The sequence below is a fragment of the Vidua chalybeata genome, chromosome 21, assembly GCF_026979565.1.
Source record: "Vidua chalybeata isolate OUT-0048 chromosome 21, bVidCha1 merged haplotype, whole genome shotgun sequence".
In the NCBI taxonomy this organism is placed as follows: domain Eukaryota; kingdom Metazoa; phylum Chordata; class Aves; order Passeriformes; family Viduidae; genus Vidua; species Vidua chalybeata.
Genome location: NC_071550.1, coordinates 4,985,726 through 5,002,951, shown reverse-complemented (window position 1 = coordinate 5,002,951; position 17,226 = coordinate 4,985,726). Strand labels below are relative to the sequence as shown.

At 59.1% G+C, this 17,226-nt stretch overlaps 1 protein-coding gene across 1 annotated transcript in view; it reads left to right on the top strand.

The window, feature by feature from the left end:
- The first annotated feature begins 308 nt into the window (after nucleotides 1-308).
- HMCN2 (hemicentin 2) overlaps nucleotides 309-17,226 on the top strand; it is a 32,841-nt gene continuing 15,923 nt past the window's right edge. Inside the window, exons 1-34 of the mRNA XM_053962097.1 lie at nucleotides 309-537; nucleotides 1,454-1,524; nucleotides 2,423-2,581; nucleotides 2,927-3,049; nucleotides 3,143-3,314; nucleotides 3,644-3,750; nucleotides 3,957-4,077; nucleotides 4,172-4,444; nucleotides 4,593-4,737; nucleotides 5,007-5,128; nucleotides 5,218-5,490; nucleotides 5,597-5,738; nucleotides 6,308-6,435; nucleotides 6,635-6,748; nucleotides 6,879-7,028; nucleotides 7,656-7,850; nucleotides 8,055-8,150; nucleotides 8,498-8,622; nucleotides 8,896-9,040; nucleotides 9,166-9,278; nucleotides 9,531-9,687; nucleotides 9,868-10,030; nucleotides 11,326-11,453; nucleotides 11,573-11,681; nucleotides 11,966-12,135; nucleotides 12,695-12,790; nucleotides 12,901-13,077; nucleotides 14,112-14,231; nucleotides 14,395-14,556; nucleotides 14,767-15,048; nucleotides 15,611-15,778; nucleotides 15,938-16,051; nucleotides 16,227-16,313; nucleotides 16,803-16,988. Coding sequence (XP_053818072.1) covers nucleotides 309-537; nucleotides 1,454-1,524; nucleotides 2,423-2,581; nucleotides 2,927-3,049; nucleotides 3,143-3,314; nucleotides 3,644-3,750; nucleotides 3,957-4,077; nucleotides 4,172-4,444; nucleotides 4,593-4,737; nucleotides 5,007-5,128; nucleotides 5,218-5,490; nucleotides 5,597-5,738; nucleotides 6,308-6,435; nucleotides 6,635-6,748; nucleotides 6,879-7,028; nucleotides 7,656-7,850; nucleotides 8,055-8,150; nucleotides 8,498-8,622; nucleotides 8,896-9,040; nucleotides 9,166-9,278; nucleotides 9,531-9,687; nucleotides 9,868-10,030; nucleotides 11,326-11,453; nucleotides 11,573-11,681; nucleotides 11,966-12,135; nucleotides 12,695-12,790; nucleotides 12,901-13,077; nucleotides 14,112-14,231; nucleotides 14,395-14,556; nucleotides 14,767-15,048; nucleotides 15,611-15,778; nucleotides 15,938-16,051; nucleotides 16,227-16,313; nucleotides 16,803-16,988 — 5,122 coding nt within the window. The remainder of the gene's footprint in view (nucleotides 538-1,453; nucleotides 1,525-2,422; nucleotides 2,582-2,926; nucleotides 3,050-3,142; nucleotides 3,315-3,643; nucleotides 3,751-3,956; nucleotides 4,078-4,171; nucleotides 4,445-4,592; nucleotides 4,738-5,006; nucleotides 5,129-5,217; nucleotides 5,491-5,596; nucleotides 5,739-6,307; nucleotides 6,436-6,634; nucleotides 6,749-6,878; nucleotides 7,029-7,655; nucleotides 7,851-8,054; nucleotides 8,151-8,497; nucleotides 8,623-8,895; nucleotides 9,041-9,165; nucleotides 9,279-9,530; nucleotides 9,688-9,867; nucleotides 10,031-11,325; nucleotides 11,454-11,572; nucleotides 11,682-11,965; nucleotides 12,136-12,694; nucleotides 12,791-12,900; nucleotides 13,078-14,111; nucleotides 14,232-14,394; nucleotides 14,557-14,766; nucleotides 15,049-15,610; nucleotides 15,779-15,937; nucleotides 16,052-16,226; nucleotides 16,314-16,802; nucleotides 16,989-17,226) is intronic.

The following is a 17,226-nucleotide window of genomic DNA, read 5'->3' as shown; positions in this document are numbered from 1 at the left end:
ATCCCTGTATCTCCATCCCGATTTCCTCCAACTCCCACCCACCTCCCTGCCGCGTCGCTGGCTCCCAAAGTCCGGTTTTTCCTCCCGCCCTCGCTGCTCCCTCCCAGAAGTTGAACGCTGGAGGAGCAGGTCCGCAGCTGCGGAGCGCTGGGCGTTCCCTGCCCGCGGTCCCTTCTCTGTCCCCGCCGCGTGTGGCCCCTCGCACGCCGTGTCCCTCCCTGCTGTGGGGACGGTGCCCAGCGGCTCTGCGGGAAGGGCAGGGACAAGGACGCGAGGGGCGCTCCTGACACCTGAGCGTGTCCCCCACGATGCCACCCCACGGAGGGGTGTTCGTGGGTCTCTGGATGCTGCTGGCCCTCAGTGCGGCCGAGAGCCGCCCAGGGTGGGCCACTCTCGCCTTTGTCTTCGATGTCACCGGCTCCATGTACGACGACCTGGTGCAGGTGATGGACGGGGCCTCGCGCATCCTGGAGCGGACGCGCAGCAGGAGCACGAAGCCCATCAGCAACTACGCCCTGGTGCCCTTCCACGACCCAGGTAGGTCCAGGACAGGGTGGGGATGTGTCCTGCCAGGGATGGGGCTGTGGGGAGCTGGGCTGTGGCTCTGGCTGGGTCTGGGTCTGAAGCACGCACTTCACAAGTGCTTGCACTGCCCCTTCTCCCTGTTTTTAATGCCCTGGTGACTGCTTTGGTGGGGATGGCACCTCAGCAGCAGGGGGCTGGGCTGGGGCTCCTGTCCCCAAGCCACCCTGTGGGCACGGGGTGGGGGGGGGTTGTTTCCACTGTATGAATCCCAGGGGTGCTTTGTTGTGGGTGGCTCTTCCCCTTCCATCCTGCTCTAATCTCCCTGGAATAATGATGGGGGTATTTCTGTCCAAGTCCACAACGTGCTTCCAGGTCACCTCAATAAAAACACCACTTGCTAAGAGGCTTTGGTAACTTGCTGTGATACCAGAATTGTTTCTTTCTGCCCCTACGTTTGTCTTGTTTTTGTGCACACCCATAAAAGAGCAGCTGCTCCCCAAAAGAGCCCTGGCCTCCTACCAGGAGAGTGGGACCCAAGCTTTATTTTCAGCAGAAACACTGAGTTGAGTGAAAACCATTGGAGCCAGACAGGGAAGGAGGCAGAGGTAGTGAATTAATTCCTGCATTGCTTTGCTGGGGGCCTGCAAACCTGCAAACCTTTGCTCACCCTGGCTGGGACCACCCAGCGTGTCGGGAGAAATTCCTGGGCATAGGAATAGTTTGCCAAAGTGGTCACAGTATGGGCGCAGGGGCTGGTCTGCCCAAACCCACTTCTCTGCTGGTGCCAAGCCAGGGTAGATGCTGGACCCCGAGTCTCACAGGTGTTTGAGCCAGGGCAGGTGCCAGGAGCACCAGCAGCGTGGGCGGTGTTGGAAGGAGCTGGTGCTGGGCTCAGGGGACTGAGGTGGTGGCATCCATGTGCTTGCAGAGGTGGGACCTGTCACCCTCACCACGGATCCCCAGCTCTTCCAGCAGCGCCTGCGGGAGCTCCATGTCCAGGTAGGCATCCTCAGCCCCACGCTGCTCTGGCAGGCCTTGGCCCTTGGGGGGAAGCCTGGCACTGCCTGGTGGTGGGTTCTGGGGGCAATCTCTGCATCCCCCACAAGTGTGATGGGGGTTCAGGCTGAGCCAGACTGGCTGGGGGCTGCACACGGGGGTGGGAGTGGAGAGGATGGGTAATACTGGTGCTGTGCCCCAGAGTCCTGCGACAGAGCAGAGAATTCCCAGTCCACAGCTCTTGCCTCTAATGGAGATGCTGTTCCCATAAGAGTTTGCACAGACTCTCCATGGAACCAAAAATCTCCTCTTCTACAACCACTGCCTGATAATTGAGTTTTCAATTTCTGGTTGGTTTTTTTGGTTTTTTGTTTTTTTTTTTTTTTTTTTTTTAATTACTTCGTCTGTTCTCTGCCAGCTGAAATGTTCCCCGGGAGCTTTAATCCTGCTTTATCCATCCCCACTCTTGCCCTGCCTCCTGTGAGTTGCTAAATCCCTGTGGCGTTTCCCTTCGGATGCAGCTGTTTTGGCAGGAGGTGTAACGCTGAGGCTGCAAATGGTTTCCCAGCACTTAGGGGTGCCAAGCCCTGGAAAGTCCTGGGTCCTCTCTGTGCCAGGAGCTTCCCTGGGGTGGCTGGCACTGCAGCCACAGGGGCGGGCACAAATGTGCCCACTAAAGGTATCTGTGGGAAACCAGTGGCTTCTGTGAGCATGGGACCCCAAATGGGTGCTTTAATTATCCTTGTTAGTGGGACAGGGCCGGGTCCGTGTGATCCTGAGCGTCCCTGCAGTTCCATCCCGCTGACTGCAGAAAAATGGGATAGTTCCTTCCTGTGAGCACCCCCGGCTGGGATCCTGGGTGGCTCCATGCCTGTGCCACGTCCCTGCCTGTGTCCCTCAGGGCGGGGGGGACTGCCCGGAGATGAGCGTGGGGGCCATCAGGGTGGCCGTGGAGATCTCGCATCCCGGCTCCTTCATTTACGTCTTCTCGGATGCTCGGGCCAAGGACTACGAGCAGCAGGAGGAGCTGCTGCGGCTGCTGCAGCACAAGCAGAGCCAGGTGAGCGGCCCTGGTGCAGGAGGACTGCGGCAGTCCTGGCCCCGGCAGCACGGGGAGCCCGCGGTGGGCTGGCAGGGACCACCGGGTGTTTCCAGCCAGCTGGAGACTGCCCAGCTCCTCACTGACAGTAAGAGCTGAGTGTGCACGCGTTTATTTGTATTTTTAACTTGTGCAAGCTTAGCTGTGCAGTAACAGCACCACGTCAGTGAGACACAGCGATAAAACCCCTGGACTGGGGGAATTTTGCACCCCCCGGGCCGATTCGATGTTCTGGGATGCTGCTGGATGCCAGCTGTGTCCCCTCCCGTGGGTGGCTGGGATGTCACGGGGCCGTTGCTGTGGCAGGTGGTGTTTGTGCTGACGGGGGACTGCGGGGACAGGAGCCACCCCGGGTACCGCGTGTACGAGCGCATCGCTGCCACCAGCTCCGGGCAGATCTTCCACCTGGACAAGCAGCAGGTGACCGAGGTGAGTGGGGACACCTGGCCCCTTGTGCTGAAGTGAGGCTGTGCCGGTCGGGGAGGGGAGATCCAGGTTTAATCCTCCCCTGATTGCCTCCAGGTGCTGAAGTGGGTGGAAGAGGCCATCCAGGCTTCCAAGGTCCACCTGTTGTCCACAGACCATGAGGATGGTGGGGAGAACACATGGCAGGTCCCCTTTGATCCCAGCCTGAAGGAGGTCACCATCTCCCTGAGTGGCCCTGCCCCAGGGATCAGGGTCCAGGATCCAGCAGGTAGGAACGCAGGGGACAGGGACAACAAGGGAGCCACTTTTGGCCCCCAGAAAGACCTCAGGTGAGGACAAGCAGGAAGGGGTTCACCAAACCCTGCCCTAAAACTCAAATGAAAAGGTGATGAGCTACAAAGCCCTCAGCAAACACCAGCACATCTCCCTGCTCCCCTCTCAGGTTGGCTTTGCCTCTGGCTTTGAGGGTTTTCCCTGGCTGTGAGCTGTGATGGGCTCTGCACCTCCCTGAGCCCTGAGGGAGGTGACTCCTGGCTGCTGTAGGAGCCAGGGCATAGACTTGGGTTGCCCACCCGAGGCATTCACTTACTGTTACAGGAAAGGTCCTGGAGAAAGGCCGAGGTCTGAAGGAGCTGCTCAGCATCCCCAACTCAGCCATGGTGGTGGCCGTGGAGCCCTACGAGCCAGGGACATGGCTGGTCACGGTAGGCTGGTGGCAGACTGCACATCCTCTGCCTTTTCCTGATGGATATTTAGCTTGCCAGGCTTTTCCAGGAGTGGACTTTCCCCATCCATCTCCGGCCAGGCAGAGGATGTGTGAGCAGGCTGAGAGGGGCCGGCTGCAACCTCTCCCTTCCCATCTCCTCTCCCTTCCCCTGCCCTCAGCACTTGACTCTCAATCTGCTTCCAGACCCGGAGCAGTGGCCGCCACTCGCTGAGGATCACGGGCATCAGCAACGTGAATTTTCAAGCCAGCTTCTCCACCCAGCCGGAATTTGACACCAGCCAGCCCGGAGAGCGGCCGGTGCAGGGTGAGGGTGGTGCTGCCCGGGGGGCTGGATGCCGCATCTGGGCGTTTTGCAGCCGGGAATGTGGCTGGTGGTTTTTTCCCTCCTCGCTTTCCAGGTCTGCCCATCTCTGTGCTGGTGAACTGCACCGGCCTGAGGCCGCCTGGGCGCCTGCAGGAGATCGAACTCTTCAACACCTCGGGTCACGTCCTGGTCTCGCTGCCCGCGCAGCCCCTCTTCAACTCCTCCTCTGGCTCCACCACGCAGCTCTGGGTGGGCTCACCTCTCTGGGTTCCCCCGGGTGACTTTCTGCTGAAGGTGAAGGGTGAAGATGGCCAGGGCCACCCCCTGCACCGCCTCTCAGGGGTCACCTACACCAGCGTGGTCCCCGGTGAGTGGAACCCGCGGGTGCTGTGCAGGGACCAGAGGTTCCAGCGCCGCCTCTGCTTTGGTTTCTCCTTGGTCATCCTGCTTCCCAGTGCAGCTCCCGGTGAGCTTCCAAGGGCGTTGCACATCTGCACATCCCCAACCCCCTCCAGGTCTGCCTAAAGTGAACATCACCAGCAATATCCAGGCTTACAACCGTGAGCCACAGCTCATCTCCTGCTCTGCACGGAGTGAGATCCCTTTCCACCTGCAGCTCAGCCGTGGCAGGATGAAGCTCAGGGAAGAGCAGGTCTTCAGGTGAGCCTCTGGTATGGCCCAGTGAGCCCCAGGCAGGACCCATGTGGGTCCCTGAGCTGTGCCAGCTGAGGGGGTGCTTTGTGCTGGGTGAGTGCCTTCAGGTTCTGAGCATCCCAAGAGGAAAATTCCAAGGAACAAGTCTGCAGCAAGTGGGGATGCACCTCTGCCTGACTCAGATGAAAAAAAAATCCCAGGGAGTAGGACTGGGATGGTGGCATGGCAGCCCCAAGGTGGGAGTGATCCATATATTCATCTCTCCCTTTTTGTAGGGTTTCAGGGAACATCAGCTGGTTGATCCCTGCGGTGTCTGAGAGCGACGAAGGCTTTTACGAGTGCACGGCCACGAGCAAGGTCGGGGTGACCCGGGCTCGTGCCTACGTGTCTGTCTCAGGTGGGTGCTGCTTGTGCCACGCCTTAGAGCCCTTGCCATGTCTGTGGCTGGGCACGGGCTCCTTTCACCCAGGCATCCCGTGTTTGTAGAGCCACCACCGCGTCTCATCGCCCCGGGCAACATCACGGCTTCACCAGGCCAAGACGTGGTCATGTCCTGCGTGGTTCTGGGGGATGTGCCCTACAACCTGACCTGGAGCTGGGATGGGAAGGCGGCACAGCCAGGGCATGGCCGGACCCGGCTGCTGCAGAACAGCTCTCTGGAGATCAGCCACGTGCAGCCAGGGGACGGGGGCCTGTACGAGTGTGTGGCACAGAGTGCCCATGGCACTGCCGCTGCCTCCCTGTGGCTCTTCATCCAGGGTAGGCTTTGCCCCTGTGTGGGACCCTGGCCTGGGGGATATCTTGCTGCCCTGTGGGAGGGTGGTGAATGGCACCAGGGGCTGAGCCCTGCTCCAACCCCGTGCAGAGGCGCCGTGGGTGAAGGTGGACCCCAGTCCCCAGCGTTTCAGCAGGGGCCAGGAGCTGCGGCTGAACTGCACGGCCGGGGGCCACCCCCAGCCCCACACCACCTGGAGGCGCTGGGGCTGGGCACTGCAGCAGGATGAGAGGTAACCCCTGGGGACCCAGGAGCCTCCCTCCTGCCTGTCCCACAGGGATGGTGCTCCCCTTGCAGGGATGTACAAGGTGAGGGAGGGAGGCTTGGGGCTGCCATAGCTCTGGCAAGTGGGAGGCATTGCAGCATCCCAGCCCATGCTCCTGAGATCCTTGGCATGCTGCTGGCCTTAATTTCCTATATTTATTTTTAAGCTGTCCTGCCTTATCCAGGTCACTGTCCCCACTTTGTACACCTGGTGTGAGCTCAAGTCCCAGAATACTCCTTGTTCTTCCCCTTAATTTCTTCTGCTTTTTGCCTTTCAAGTCCTGCCCGTGTCAGGCTGTGAGTGCCAGAGTTGACTTTGGGGAAGGCTTTTGGACATTTGAGATGAAAAAGCCCAATTCTCAGTGTTTTTCCTTGGTTCAAAGCAAAGTCCTTCCCTGCAGCAGCTGACTCTAAGTGCTGACCCACATTCACCACATGCCCAGCATGTCCTGAAACCTGCTCAATTACATCAACACATTTTCCATCATCCCTATTTTCACAGGTCTCATTTCTCTGCTTCTCTCCCATTTGCTGCAGGGTTTTCAGGGATGCTGAGGGTACCCTGCACATCAGGTCTGCTGTCCCAGAGGATGCAGGGAATTACAGCTGCTATGCCAGCAGCACACTGGGCTGGGATGAGCAAGTGATCACCCTGGAGTTCACTGGTACCTGCTCACTGGCAGCACACGGGGAAATGGGGCCCTGTGTGATGGAGGGTGTTGGGGTCAGCACACGGGGAATGGGGCTGTGTGTGATAAAGGGCATTGGGGGACAGCTCCCCGGGCTCTGGGGTCCCCTCGGGCTGGGTGGCATCGCACCCAGCGCAGCAGGGAGTGACCAAAGACACCTCTCCGCGTGGCACAGAACCTCCTGCCATCCTGGCAGTGACGCCCAGCCTGAAGGTGCTGGTGGGAGAGGATGTGACCCTGGAGTGCTGGGTTTCGGGGGCACCCCCACCCCACATCGTGTGGTACAAAGGTGAGACCGGGAGCACGCACCGGGACCCCTCCGCTGCCCTGCGGGGGCATCACACGTGGGCGTGACACCTGTGCCATCGGGAGGGACCCACAGAGGCACGAGGGGTGCTGACGTGGGGCTCTCGGGGCAGGGGAGCAGGCGATGGCGACGTTCCCGGCGGGCGGGCAGCGCGCGGTGCTGCGGCTGCAGGCGGTGCGCGAGGAGGACGCGGGGCTCTACGGCTGCCAGGCCCTGGGCGAGGCGGGCATTGCCTTCCACAGCACCGTGCTGCACGTGGGCTGTAAGTCCTGCCGCGTCCTGCCGAGGGCTCAAGCCTCTTCCACAGCTCTCCTTTCTGGCTCAGCTCCCCTTTGCTGCTCTCCGAGGCTTCCCAGCAGGGATGTGTTGGTGCTTGGTACAAACAGGTGGAAGCCTGGCAGGGGTTCCAAGCTTTGGGAAGATGCAGGAGGCTCAGCAAGTGGGAAAAGACAAGGCAGTTGTTTTTGTATGGAGACATGAGGGCTTGGGACGCAGCTGCAGATGCAAAGTGTGTTCAGTGGGATTAGGTAGAGGTGGGGGCTGACTTCTGTGTGTCTGAAAATCATCTGCTGGAGGCAGAAGGGATGAAAGAGCATGAGGAGGAGAGGGAAGGCTCTGTATTGAGGGCAGCAGGGTTTAAAGCAGTTAAAGATGGAAAAGTTCAAGTCATTTTGCTGAGTTAGGGGTTGATGAGTATAACTGGAAGAGGTGGAAACTGCAACGGCTCTGACAGCTTTGGAAAAGCACCAAATGCTTTAAGTCAGTCTCGTAACTTGTCAGAGCACCTGGCTCATTGGTTTTACAGCCCCATCCCTTCTCCAGGCTCAGCTGTGGGGAAGCTGGGATGCTGGACCTGCCTGAGCCCTTTCTCTGCTGCTCTCCCCTCCAGCTGCCCCTCATTTTCCTGAACCCCTGGGCGACATGGAGGTCCAGGTTGGGGAGAGAGTGAGCCTGCTGTGCCGTGTCGAGGGATCTCCCCTGCCACGGGTCACCTGGTCCCGGCAGGACGGGAAGCCCGTGGTGGGCTGGCAGGGACCACCGGGTGTTTCCAGCCAGCTGGAGGCTGCCCAGCTCCTCATTGACAGTAAGAGCTGAGTGTGCACGCATTTATTTGTATTTTTAACTTGTGCAAGCTTAGCTGTGCACAAGCACCCTGCAAGCCTCCAGCTCTGAGGGGTGTGTCCCCATTGGAGATGGCGGTGGGGCAGGGGAGGCTGGTCCCCGTCCTGGAGCTTGCTCAGGGCTCTCCAGCCCCACCCGGCTGAGGCTTCTCCCCACTGTGCTCCAGGTGCCTCGCTGGATGACCAAGCCATCTACATCTGTGAAGCCCAGAACGAGTTTGGGAAAATCCACGCGGAGGTCAAGCTCACAGTCACAGGACAGGGTTTGTTTTTCCCTGCTTTGGTCGGTGACTCGATCCCAGTGTGCTGGCAGGGGGTGAGTGGCAGAGACCAGAGCAGCTGTCTCTGGTCCTGAGCTGGCCACAGTGAATGCTCAGCGACCCCAGGGCAGGGTTTGGGCAATGCCCTTCTGAGCCCTCTTTGGCTTCATACGCTGACACGGACCCACACTGCAGTGAATCCCCAAATTCCTGGGGAGTGGAATTGGAGCTGGCTCATGCTGAGCCAGGTTCCAGACCTTGGAAGAAAGGTGATCTACATCCATTCTCCTGAGCATTCCTGGCAATTTATCACTGATTAATACTGGTTCCCTTTCCCCTGTTTCAAGCAGCCCCAGAAATAGCCCTTGCATCCCCTGTGCTCCGTGTTCTCCCAGGCCAGCCCGTGTCCCTGCCCTGTGTGATCCTGGCTGGGAGCCCGTTCCCAGCCCGCCGCTGGCTGAAGGATGGGCAGATGGTGAGACTTCCATGCCTGCTGGGATGGTGGGTGGGTGGGTGGACACCTACCCTCTGGTGGGGCTTCACTGCAGGATGGGTCCCCCAACCTTTGGGGTGAAACTGCTGGTGAATGAATCCAATGGAGCATTTGTGCTGGGAAGGCGATGTGGGTTTATCTCCACATCAGGATGTTGCTCAAGGATTCATTTCTGGACGTGCCCCAAAGATGCAGGGATGTGTTGGTGCCTGACCCTGCCATCTGTCCTGCTTTCTGCTCTCTGCCCATGTCCAGGTAGCCCCAGGTGACCGCTATTCCATCCGGGCTGATGGGAGCCTGCACGTGGACCAGGCATCACAGGGGGATGCAGGAACATTCACCTGTGAGGTGAGCAACGCCCTCGGCTCGCACAGGCAGGACGTGTCCCTGTTCATCCACGGTGAGTGACAGGGAGCTGGGTGTCCCCGCGCGGCAGTGACACGGGGCAGGTGCTCTCTGTGCTCTGCTCTCTGTGGTGGACGTGGCCCTGGCCATGCAGGATGAGGGGCTTCTCTTCCTTCCCAGTTCCTCCCAGCATCGAGCCTGGCCCTGCTCTCGTCACTGCCACCGAGGGAGCGGCTGTCACCCTACCCTGCAATGCCACCGGCGTGCCCCCCCCTACTGTCACCTGGGCAAAGGTAGGGGACAGGGACAGGCTGCTGTGCCCCGGCCAGCCCAGCTGGGGCCACCCTCGGGTTCAGTGTAAACTGCTTGAAGGGAGTGTAGCTCTCCAGTGTGGCTGTGGCTGCCTGGGGAGGTGGCACCAAGTGGCCTGGGAAGCTGGGACCAGGGCATGGCTTGCTCTGGTGCGTCCAGAGCTCTCTTCTTGCCTTTGGGATGTTGAGCTCATGGGTGAATCTCTGCCTTCCTCCCTTCCCTTTCCTCTGTAGGGAACAGAGCCCATTTCACTGAGCCCACACTACCAACTTGACCCCAATGGGACCCTCCTGATCCCTTCATCGTCCCCTGGGGATGCCGGCACCTACTTCTGCACAGCCACCAACGCAGCAGGATTCTCCAGCCGGGAGATGCAGCTCTCCATCAGCAGTGAGTGCTCAGAACAGCTCCAGAGGGGACTGGCAGGGACAGAATGACCTGGGAACGCTCCTGGCTTCCTTGGAGCACCAATCCGGGTGCCAGATGGGTTTGCAGGGTAGGAAGAGAAGCAATGAGGGCTGTGGGGCTCCTGAAGTGTCCCTGCACCAGCTGTGCTCCCTGTCCATCCAGCGAAGCCCAGGATCAGCGTGAACGGATCACAGGCATCGGACCCTGTCCCCATCCTGGCTGTGCTGGGGCAGGAGACCACCCTGCCCTGTGAGGTCCAAGGATATCCCCCTCCCTTGGTGGTGTGGAGCCGGGAGCCCCAGCCCCTGCCTCTCGCCACCACGAGGTAAGGAGGGCTGGGGGTGCTGGGGGCCACCAGCTCCTGGGATTTTGTCTCTTCAGAGGGATGTCAGGTCTGTGAAGGGACTGAGCTGCCTGGCAGGGGGATGTGAAGGACACCCCTGGCATCCTGTGGGCAATGCAGGAGCTGAGGCAGCCGAGCAGTACTGCACTTGCTCTGCTCTCCTTGGAGAGCACCAGGCTTTTCTTCCATCTTCCAAACATCTGGGACCAAGCAGCTGCATCCAGTCATTCATGGACCAAGCAGCTGCATCCAATCATTCATGTGCCTACCCTGGACACGGGGCTGGGGTTGGAAAGGAAAGGCAACTGCAGTGCATCTCCTCACCCTGCTGTCTGTCTGCCTTCGCGCACATTCCTGCTTTGTGCTGTCACAAGGTCAAGGATGCGCCTGGGGATGGTGGATCCCTGCGGGAAGTACTGGACCAGGGCCTGATGCTTCTTGGGATGACATTTGGCACAAACAGAGTTTTTAGCCCAGCAGTGGCTTTGTCTGCCCTGGGATGTGGGGTTTTAGGCCATTTTTGTTCCAGTGAGTGACTTCTGGAGGGACAAATCAATTTGTTGATGGTGTTGAAGCTGATGACAGCCATGAGACAGTCAGTTAATGGGATTTGATGGGCAAGGATAAACACAGATCCAACCATTCTTCAGGTTATCTGGTGTCTTGGTCATCCAATGTTATTTCCATATGTTAACACCATGTTGAAAGGGACCCCCTAAAGCCACGGGCCCTGGTCTTGGGGTTAAACACTTCTTACCTGTACCTGAGGATTGCTGTGGCCTGGGAAAGCAGGAAGGCATCTTGGTTTTGTCTTCTTGGGGGATGCATTGCCTTGTTGTTTGTGTCTGATTTGCCATGGTTGTTCCTGGCTGACCTGTGCTGCTCCCCACATCTCAGCTGGCTTGTCCACGCTGGGTGATTTATGGGAGCACACGAGGAGGAATCTGCAGCCGTGGGCTGCGATGATGTTATGTCTGTGGAGCACAGATGGGGCTGGGAATGAGAGCATGGCCAGCTCCAGCTGCAGGGATTGTGCTCTGGGGGGACCCTTGTCCTCCTTCATCCCCCTGGGCTCACGTGCTGAGCTCGTGCAGGGGCTGAGCAAAGGGGATTTGCCCCCCTGGGCAGCTGTGCCACCCTCTTTGGATGGGAGGTGGCCATGGTGACCTTCTCTTGGCTGTCCCAAGGTGATGGTGAGCTCTCAGCCCTCAGCTCCTGCTCAGGGTTGGGTGATGGATGTTTCTCCCATCCAGCTTTTCTGTTCCCTCTCCCCCAAGGTTCAGTGTCCTCCCTTCAGGATCCCTCCACCTGGCCGAGCCCCAGGTGATGGACACCGGCCTCTACACCTGCACGGCCACGAACGCCGCGGGGAACACCTCGCTCAGCTACAGCCTGCACGTCCAAGGTTCAAACACCCCTCCCCATGTGCCCCTGGGCTCCTGCTCCCTCCAAACCCTCGGCTGTCTCACGTCCCTGTGCCAGGGTGCGAGGGTGGTCACGGCCTGAAGTCCCCTCTCCCCTCAGCTCCCCCCCAGCTGTGGATTGGTGATGGGGAAAGGCACCTGACAGCTGTTGCCAACACCTCCCTGAGGATTCACTGTCACACCACGGGCATCCCCCCACCCCAGATCCAGTGAGTGCTGCAGAGTGGTGAAGCTCCCTGTGCTCCCAGGATGGGTGGCAGGGCCCTCTGGCTTGGGGTGTCCCTTAGGGTGGAGGCATCCATTCCTTCTCCTTGTCCCTGGTGTCCTCTTCTCAACAGTTCTCTGCTGGCACTGCTAGCCCCATTCCAGGTGACAAGGGGACAGTGTTTGCTGCCAGCACCCCATTGTTCACCCTGCTGGTGTGCAGAGAGAGACAGGGCGTGTGTGGTGGCAGGACCGAGCCAGGACTTGCTGCCTGTCCCCTTGCTCGCAGGTGGCTGAAGGATGGGCACCCGCTGGACGGGCAGGATGGTGTGGTGGTGTCCGAGGACGGTGGCACTCTGCTGGTCACCCGTGTGGGGCTTGGTCACCAAGGGCTCTACATCTGCCAGGGCAGCAGCTGGGCAGGGCTGGCCCAGGCAGAGGTGCAGGTTTCAGTGCATGGTGAGCGCAGCGTCTGGGGTGAGGTGGGCTATCCATCCCACGTGTTGGGAAAAACGTGGCTGCCCAAAGGGGTGGGAGTTCTTGGCCCAGTTTTTCGGTAGGTGAAGGGTCACTGGCTTGGCTCCTTGGGATCTTGTCCTTTGTCAATGAAGTTGAGAGGTGATGGCCCCTGGCACCACAGTAAATCCTTGACTGGTGTTTCCTGCTGGAGGGTCCTCCCCCAGCCCCATTTCCCCTCCACCAGCAGGATGGGACTCTGAAGGTGCCAAGTGAGAAACCAGGCAGGGAACAGAGATCCCTGCCTGGGAAGAATGAATGTCTCATTCAGGGGCAGGGACCAAACCTCTGGCTGGTTTGGGGAGCAGTGGTGGCACCATGGGGTGATGTGGTCCCCTCCCAGAGTGGGGACCGAGCTGTGGCCCCCGGCCGTGGCTCTGCCGGGACTCGGTGTGTGCCAAGGGCCATTGGTGAGCCTGGCTGTGCCCCAGGGCCCTGCCCTGCGGTGGCTGCAGACAGCCCGGGTCACACAGAGCTGCTGACAGTGGGTGCTGGGTTGCAGTGCCTCCAAGCATTGAACCCAGCGCGGTGGATCTGGCCATCCCTGAGAACGGCTCTGCATCCCTGGAATGCCTGGCCTCGGGGCTGCCTGCTCCCGGTGAGTCAATCCTGTCCCTCGGCTCCTGCTCCTGAATCCCTGGGGTTTTCTCTGGGTGAGGGGGGGCAGCAGCATCGCTCCCCACAGCTCAGCTCTCTGCTTCCCTGCAGACATCACCTGGTACAAGGGGCACGAGCAGCTCTCGGCCGGAGCAGCGCTGACCCTGTCCGGGGATGGGAAGCGCCTGGAGATCCCCCGTGCCCGGCTCTCCGATGGTGGCAGCTACCGCTGCGTGGCCTCCAACGTGGCCGGAGTGGCTGAGCTCTGGTACAGCCTGCAGGTCACCGGTGAGTGCAGCTGTGCTTTCCTGAGAGATGGGGGCTTCCCCCCTGGAATATCTTGTGTGAGTGTGTGGGATCAGTGGGGTTGTCCCAGCCCTCAGGATACATCCCTGGAAGATGGCTCTAGCAGAACCCTGTCCTCTGCTTCGTTTGCAGTTCCAGTCACGCAATCCCCTGTGTTCATCCCAAATTATATCCTGGAAAGCCATGGCCCCATGGATGGGTATTGCCAGGTCCCCATTACGGGGTCACCTGCCCACCCTGTCCCTTTTGCACCCTGTGTGCCTGGTGACATTTCTGTCCCCCTGGACTCAGTGGTGACTCCTGGGCTGCTGCCAAGACAGGCACTGGTCACTTCTTCTCACTTGATCCAAGCATCCCTGCAGCTTCCCAGACCACTCAGCATGTGCACAGCTCCGGGGGCTGAGCCAGGCCCTGGCTTTTCTCAGGGATGCTCTAGCTGGTGGAAGTCCTGCAGGCAGGTGGCCAGGACGTGGAGAAGATCCAGTTCTCCTGCTCTGGGCTTGTTCCTGCAATCTCTTCCCAGGGAAATGTTTGCACGTCTGCCGTCCTGGCTCGGGTGGATTGTTTGGGTTCTGCTGTTTTTGTTTTTCAAGGGTTTCTGGGTGTTGAGGCTTTTCTTCTCTAAACTGATATCCCCCATGGGAAGGAGTTACCATTATCCAGCCAGCTGTATCTATGAGCAGCTGAGAACATCATCCGATAATGGAAAGAGTTGGGTAACCTTCTCAGTGAGGAGGGCTGCCTAATAAGGCTGTGTCTGGCCAGCCTGACCTTGGCCTGTTTGTGGGATGCTTGGTCATCCTCTGCTGTTGGCCACGTGCAATTAAAAGAATCCCTCACTTGGCTGGAGAGACAAGATTATTGTTTCCACATGAAGCCAGGGCAGGGGAGTGTTGCTGGGGTTTTTGTGGCACCCAGCAGGGCTGCAGGGGGTGTGCATCCAGCAGGATGGAGCTCCAAGTGCCCTTCTCCTCTTGTCCAGTGCCATCAATGAGCTGCTCCTCTCATCCCTGCAGTGCCTCCAACCTTGTCCTCGCCAGAGCCCGAGGCCGTGTCCGTGCTGGAGGGACAATCTGTCCAGCTGGCCTGCGAGTGCCATGGGATCCCCCTGCCCACCCTGAGCTGGTGGAAGGATGGTAGGGCCCTGTTCCTCAGCCTCATCTCCCCCCACATGGGTTGACCCAGCTGTTGGTCTCCTTGGAGCAAGGAGCGCTTTTTGTTGAGCAGAATCCAGCTTGTGGGTGGGAATTTGTCCTGCTGGGAGCCTGAGGGGAAGCTGCTGTCCCCTTCCCTGGGCAGGTGAGCCCCTCTCCACCCAGCCAGGGAGCCCAAAGCTGGTGTCCCCAGGAGGGAACGTGGTGTACATGGAGAAGGCACAGCTGCTGGACCAGGGGACGTACACCTGCGAGTGCAGGAATGCTGCTGGCAGCAGCAGCAAGGAGCATCACCTGGAGGTGCACGGTGAGCATGGGGCACCAGAGACCTGCAGGGCCGGGTGGAGGTGGTGTGACTTCTCTCAGTGCAAGGTCCAGCTGGACCCTAAAGCCATTGCCTGGTGCCTTGGATATTTTGGAAGGGATGCTGCTACCTGGCTCAGCTTTGCCCGTCCACTTGTGCACGGCTGAGGGAGTTGCTGCACATCCCCTCCACCCCGTGTCCCTCTGCCCGCAGCACTGCCAAGGGTCCAGGGCAGCAGCAACGCCCCGAGGAGGGTTTCTGTCATCGAGGGTGGCGAGACAGTCCTGGAGTGCGAGGCCATGGGGACACCACCACCGTGGGTGACGTGGGTGAAGGACGGGCAGCCCGTGGCTGCTGGGGACGGGCTCCTGCTTACGGAGCAAGGGAGGCGGCTGCACATCCCCAGGGCAGAGGTGGCCCATGCAGGACACTACGCTTGCCTGGCTGCCAACGCAGAGGGGCAGGAGCAGAGGGAGTTTGATGTTGTGGTGCATGGTAAGGATGTGGGATGGGCCTGGAGGCTGGGGGTGGGGTGGATGCAGGCAGGATAAGCAGGGTGGTGATGTGGAGCAGCTTGATGTGCAGCAGGTGTTGGACAATCCAGCATGTAGCAGGTCCCAGGGTCAGCAGGATTATGCTTTGGGAATAGCTGTAGAACTGTGTCCACCAGGTAGGAGTTTCTTTCCAGAGCCATCACAGCAGATCATCTCATATAAAGTCCTCTACTACCCAGGGACTTGGGGACCTCACGGGTCAAAGTCACTTCAGTTATAAAAGGTCTGAGGTGGCTCAGGCTGTGTGGCTATCCCAGTGTGAACCTGTAAGCCTGGGCTTGGGTGTGCAGGTAAGTGGCACATGTTTGCTGTGGGTCACCTGTCCCATAACACCTTTAAAGTCACCATCTCCAGGTGATGCTAATGGTCCTTCTGGTTCATGTCCTAAAGCTGTACAAAGCAAGAAGGTGGAAAAAACCAGGTTCACCCAGTTCTCCCCTCTTTGCTCCTTTGATGTCCTGGCTGCTTTGCAAATGGGTGTCCATCTTCTTCTGCATCCCCAGTTCCTCCTGAGTTCATTCGAGGATCGGGACTGACAACCAATGTCAGTGTTTCCCTGCAAGGATCCCTGACGCTGACCTGTGAGGCCACTGGCATTCCCCAGCCCAGCGTCACCTGGTTCTGGGATGGCTCTCCTGTCACCCCCAGCGAGCACACACACGTGCTTTCAGGTCAGAGGTCTGGCTGTTGTAAAAGTGCTTTGGGAACATGTTTTGCCCCAACACTGATGAGTTCAAACTCATGGTGGAGCTATAGCCCCACAGGAGCACAGCTGGGATGTGCTGGTACCTGGGTCAGGGCCCTGAGACCTCTCTGCTCTGTCCTTCCAGGGGGGTGGCTGCTCAGGCTCACCCGTGCACGAGCCCAGGATGGTGGTCACTATTCCTGCCTGGCCAGCAACGTAGCTGGGGAGGCCAGGAGGCATTTCTACGTGGAGGTCCTAGGTAAGGAGGGGTCTTCTGTCTGCTGCAGGATTCCTGCTGGGGTTTGAGAGCTCCACCCTTGCAGGAACAGACATGAGTTAAGACTGGGCATGCTGGGTGTGCTGGAGTCCTTAGGATGTGAGCTCAGAGGCTGAGCTGGCCAGCTGCTGAAGGCCTTGGGGGCTTGTGTTCCTAGTTCCTCCCCACATTGAGAACGCGGGTGAAGAACACACCTTCAAGGTGCCCGAGGGCCACCCTGTCACCTGGTCCTGCCTGGCTTCAGGTGAGCATCAAGTGGGGAAGGGAGGGGATGGGGCTCAGGGCCAGACCTGGGTCTCACTTTGGGGTGTGGAACAAACGGATGGCTCCAGTCAGAGACATGAAAACAGCTGAAATCGGCCGCAGAGCTCTTTTGGGATGGTTCCTGGCTCTGCAGTTGGGCTGTCCGGGAAGCGCTGGGGAGGGGACGCCCATGTGGGGAGCCTGTTCCACAATGTAAGATCCAATCTTTCCCAAATGGAGCTAAAATTCCTCTAATCTCATTTCTCTTTTAGTGATGGGAATAATTAATCACCTCCCACTCAGGACAGTTCTCTTTCTTCTTGCTGGCTCATCCAGCAGCTTCTAAAATCCTGATCCAGATCATGATAATTCAGATTTGGGATGATGTCCCTGCTTTCCAGAAAAGCTCTGACAGTGACCCCAGCCAGGCTGTGCTCACACATGGAAAAACTTCACACAAAGGCCAAAACCCATTTTCCATCCCTCACAGGCAACCCACAACCTAAGATCACCTGGCTGAAAGACAACCGCACTCTCCCTGGCACCTTCTCCATCTCCCCTGATGGCTCCCTGTTCCACATCCCCCAAGCCTCCCTGGCCCATGCTGGTCACTACTCCTGCGTGGCCTCCAACTCTGTGGCAAATCAGACCAAGCATTACCTGCTGGATGTTTTGGGTAAGAGATGCCTTTGGATGGAGGCAGGGTCTCAGGTGTGAGCAGACTTAGTGGCCTTAAATGGCCCGCCCCAGGTAGGTGGGGAGGATCCCTTTGTCCTGCAGCCAAAACATGGCATGGACCTGTCCCAAAGCCCTTGTGAGATCTCTTGGAGGAGCAGAAAGCGCCTGCTTAGTGCAGGATCTATCTGTGGTGGTGGCTTGTGGAAGGTGGGATGTGTCTTCTGGATCTCTGTGGT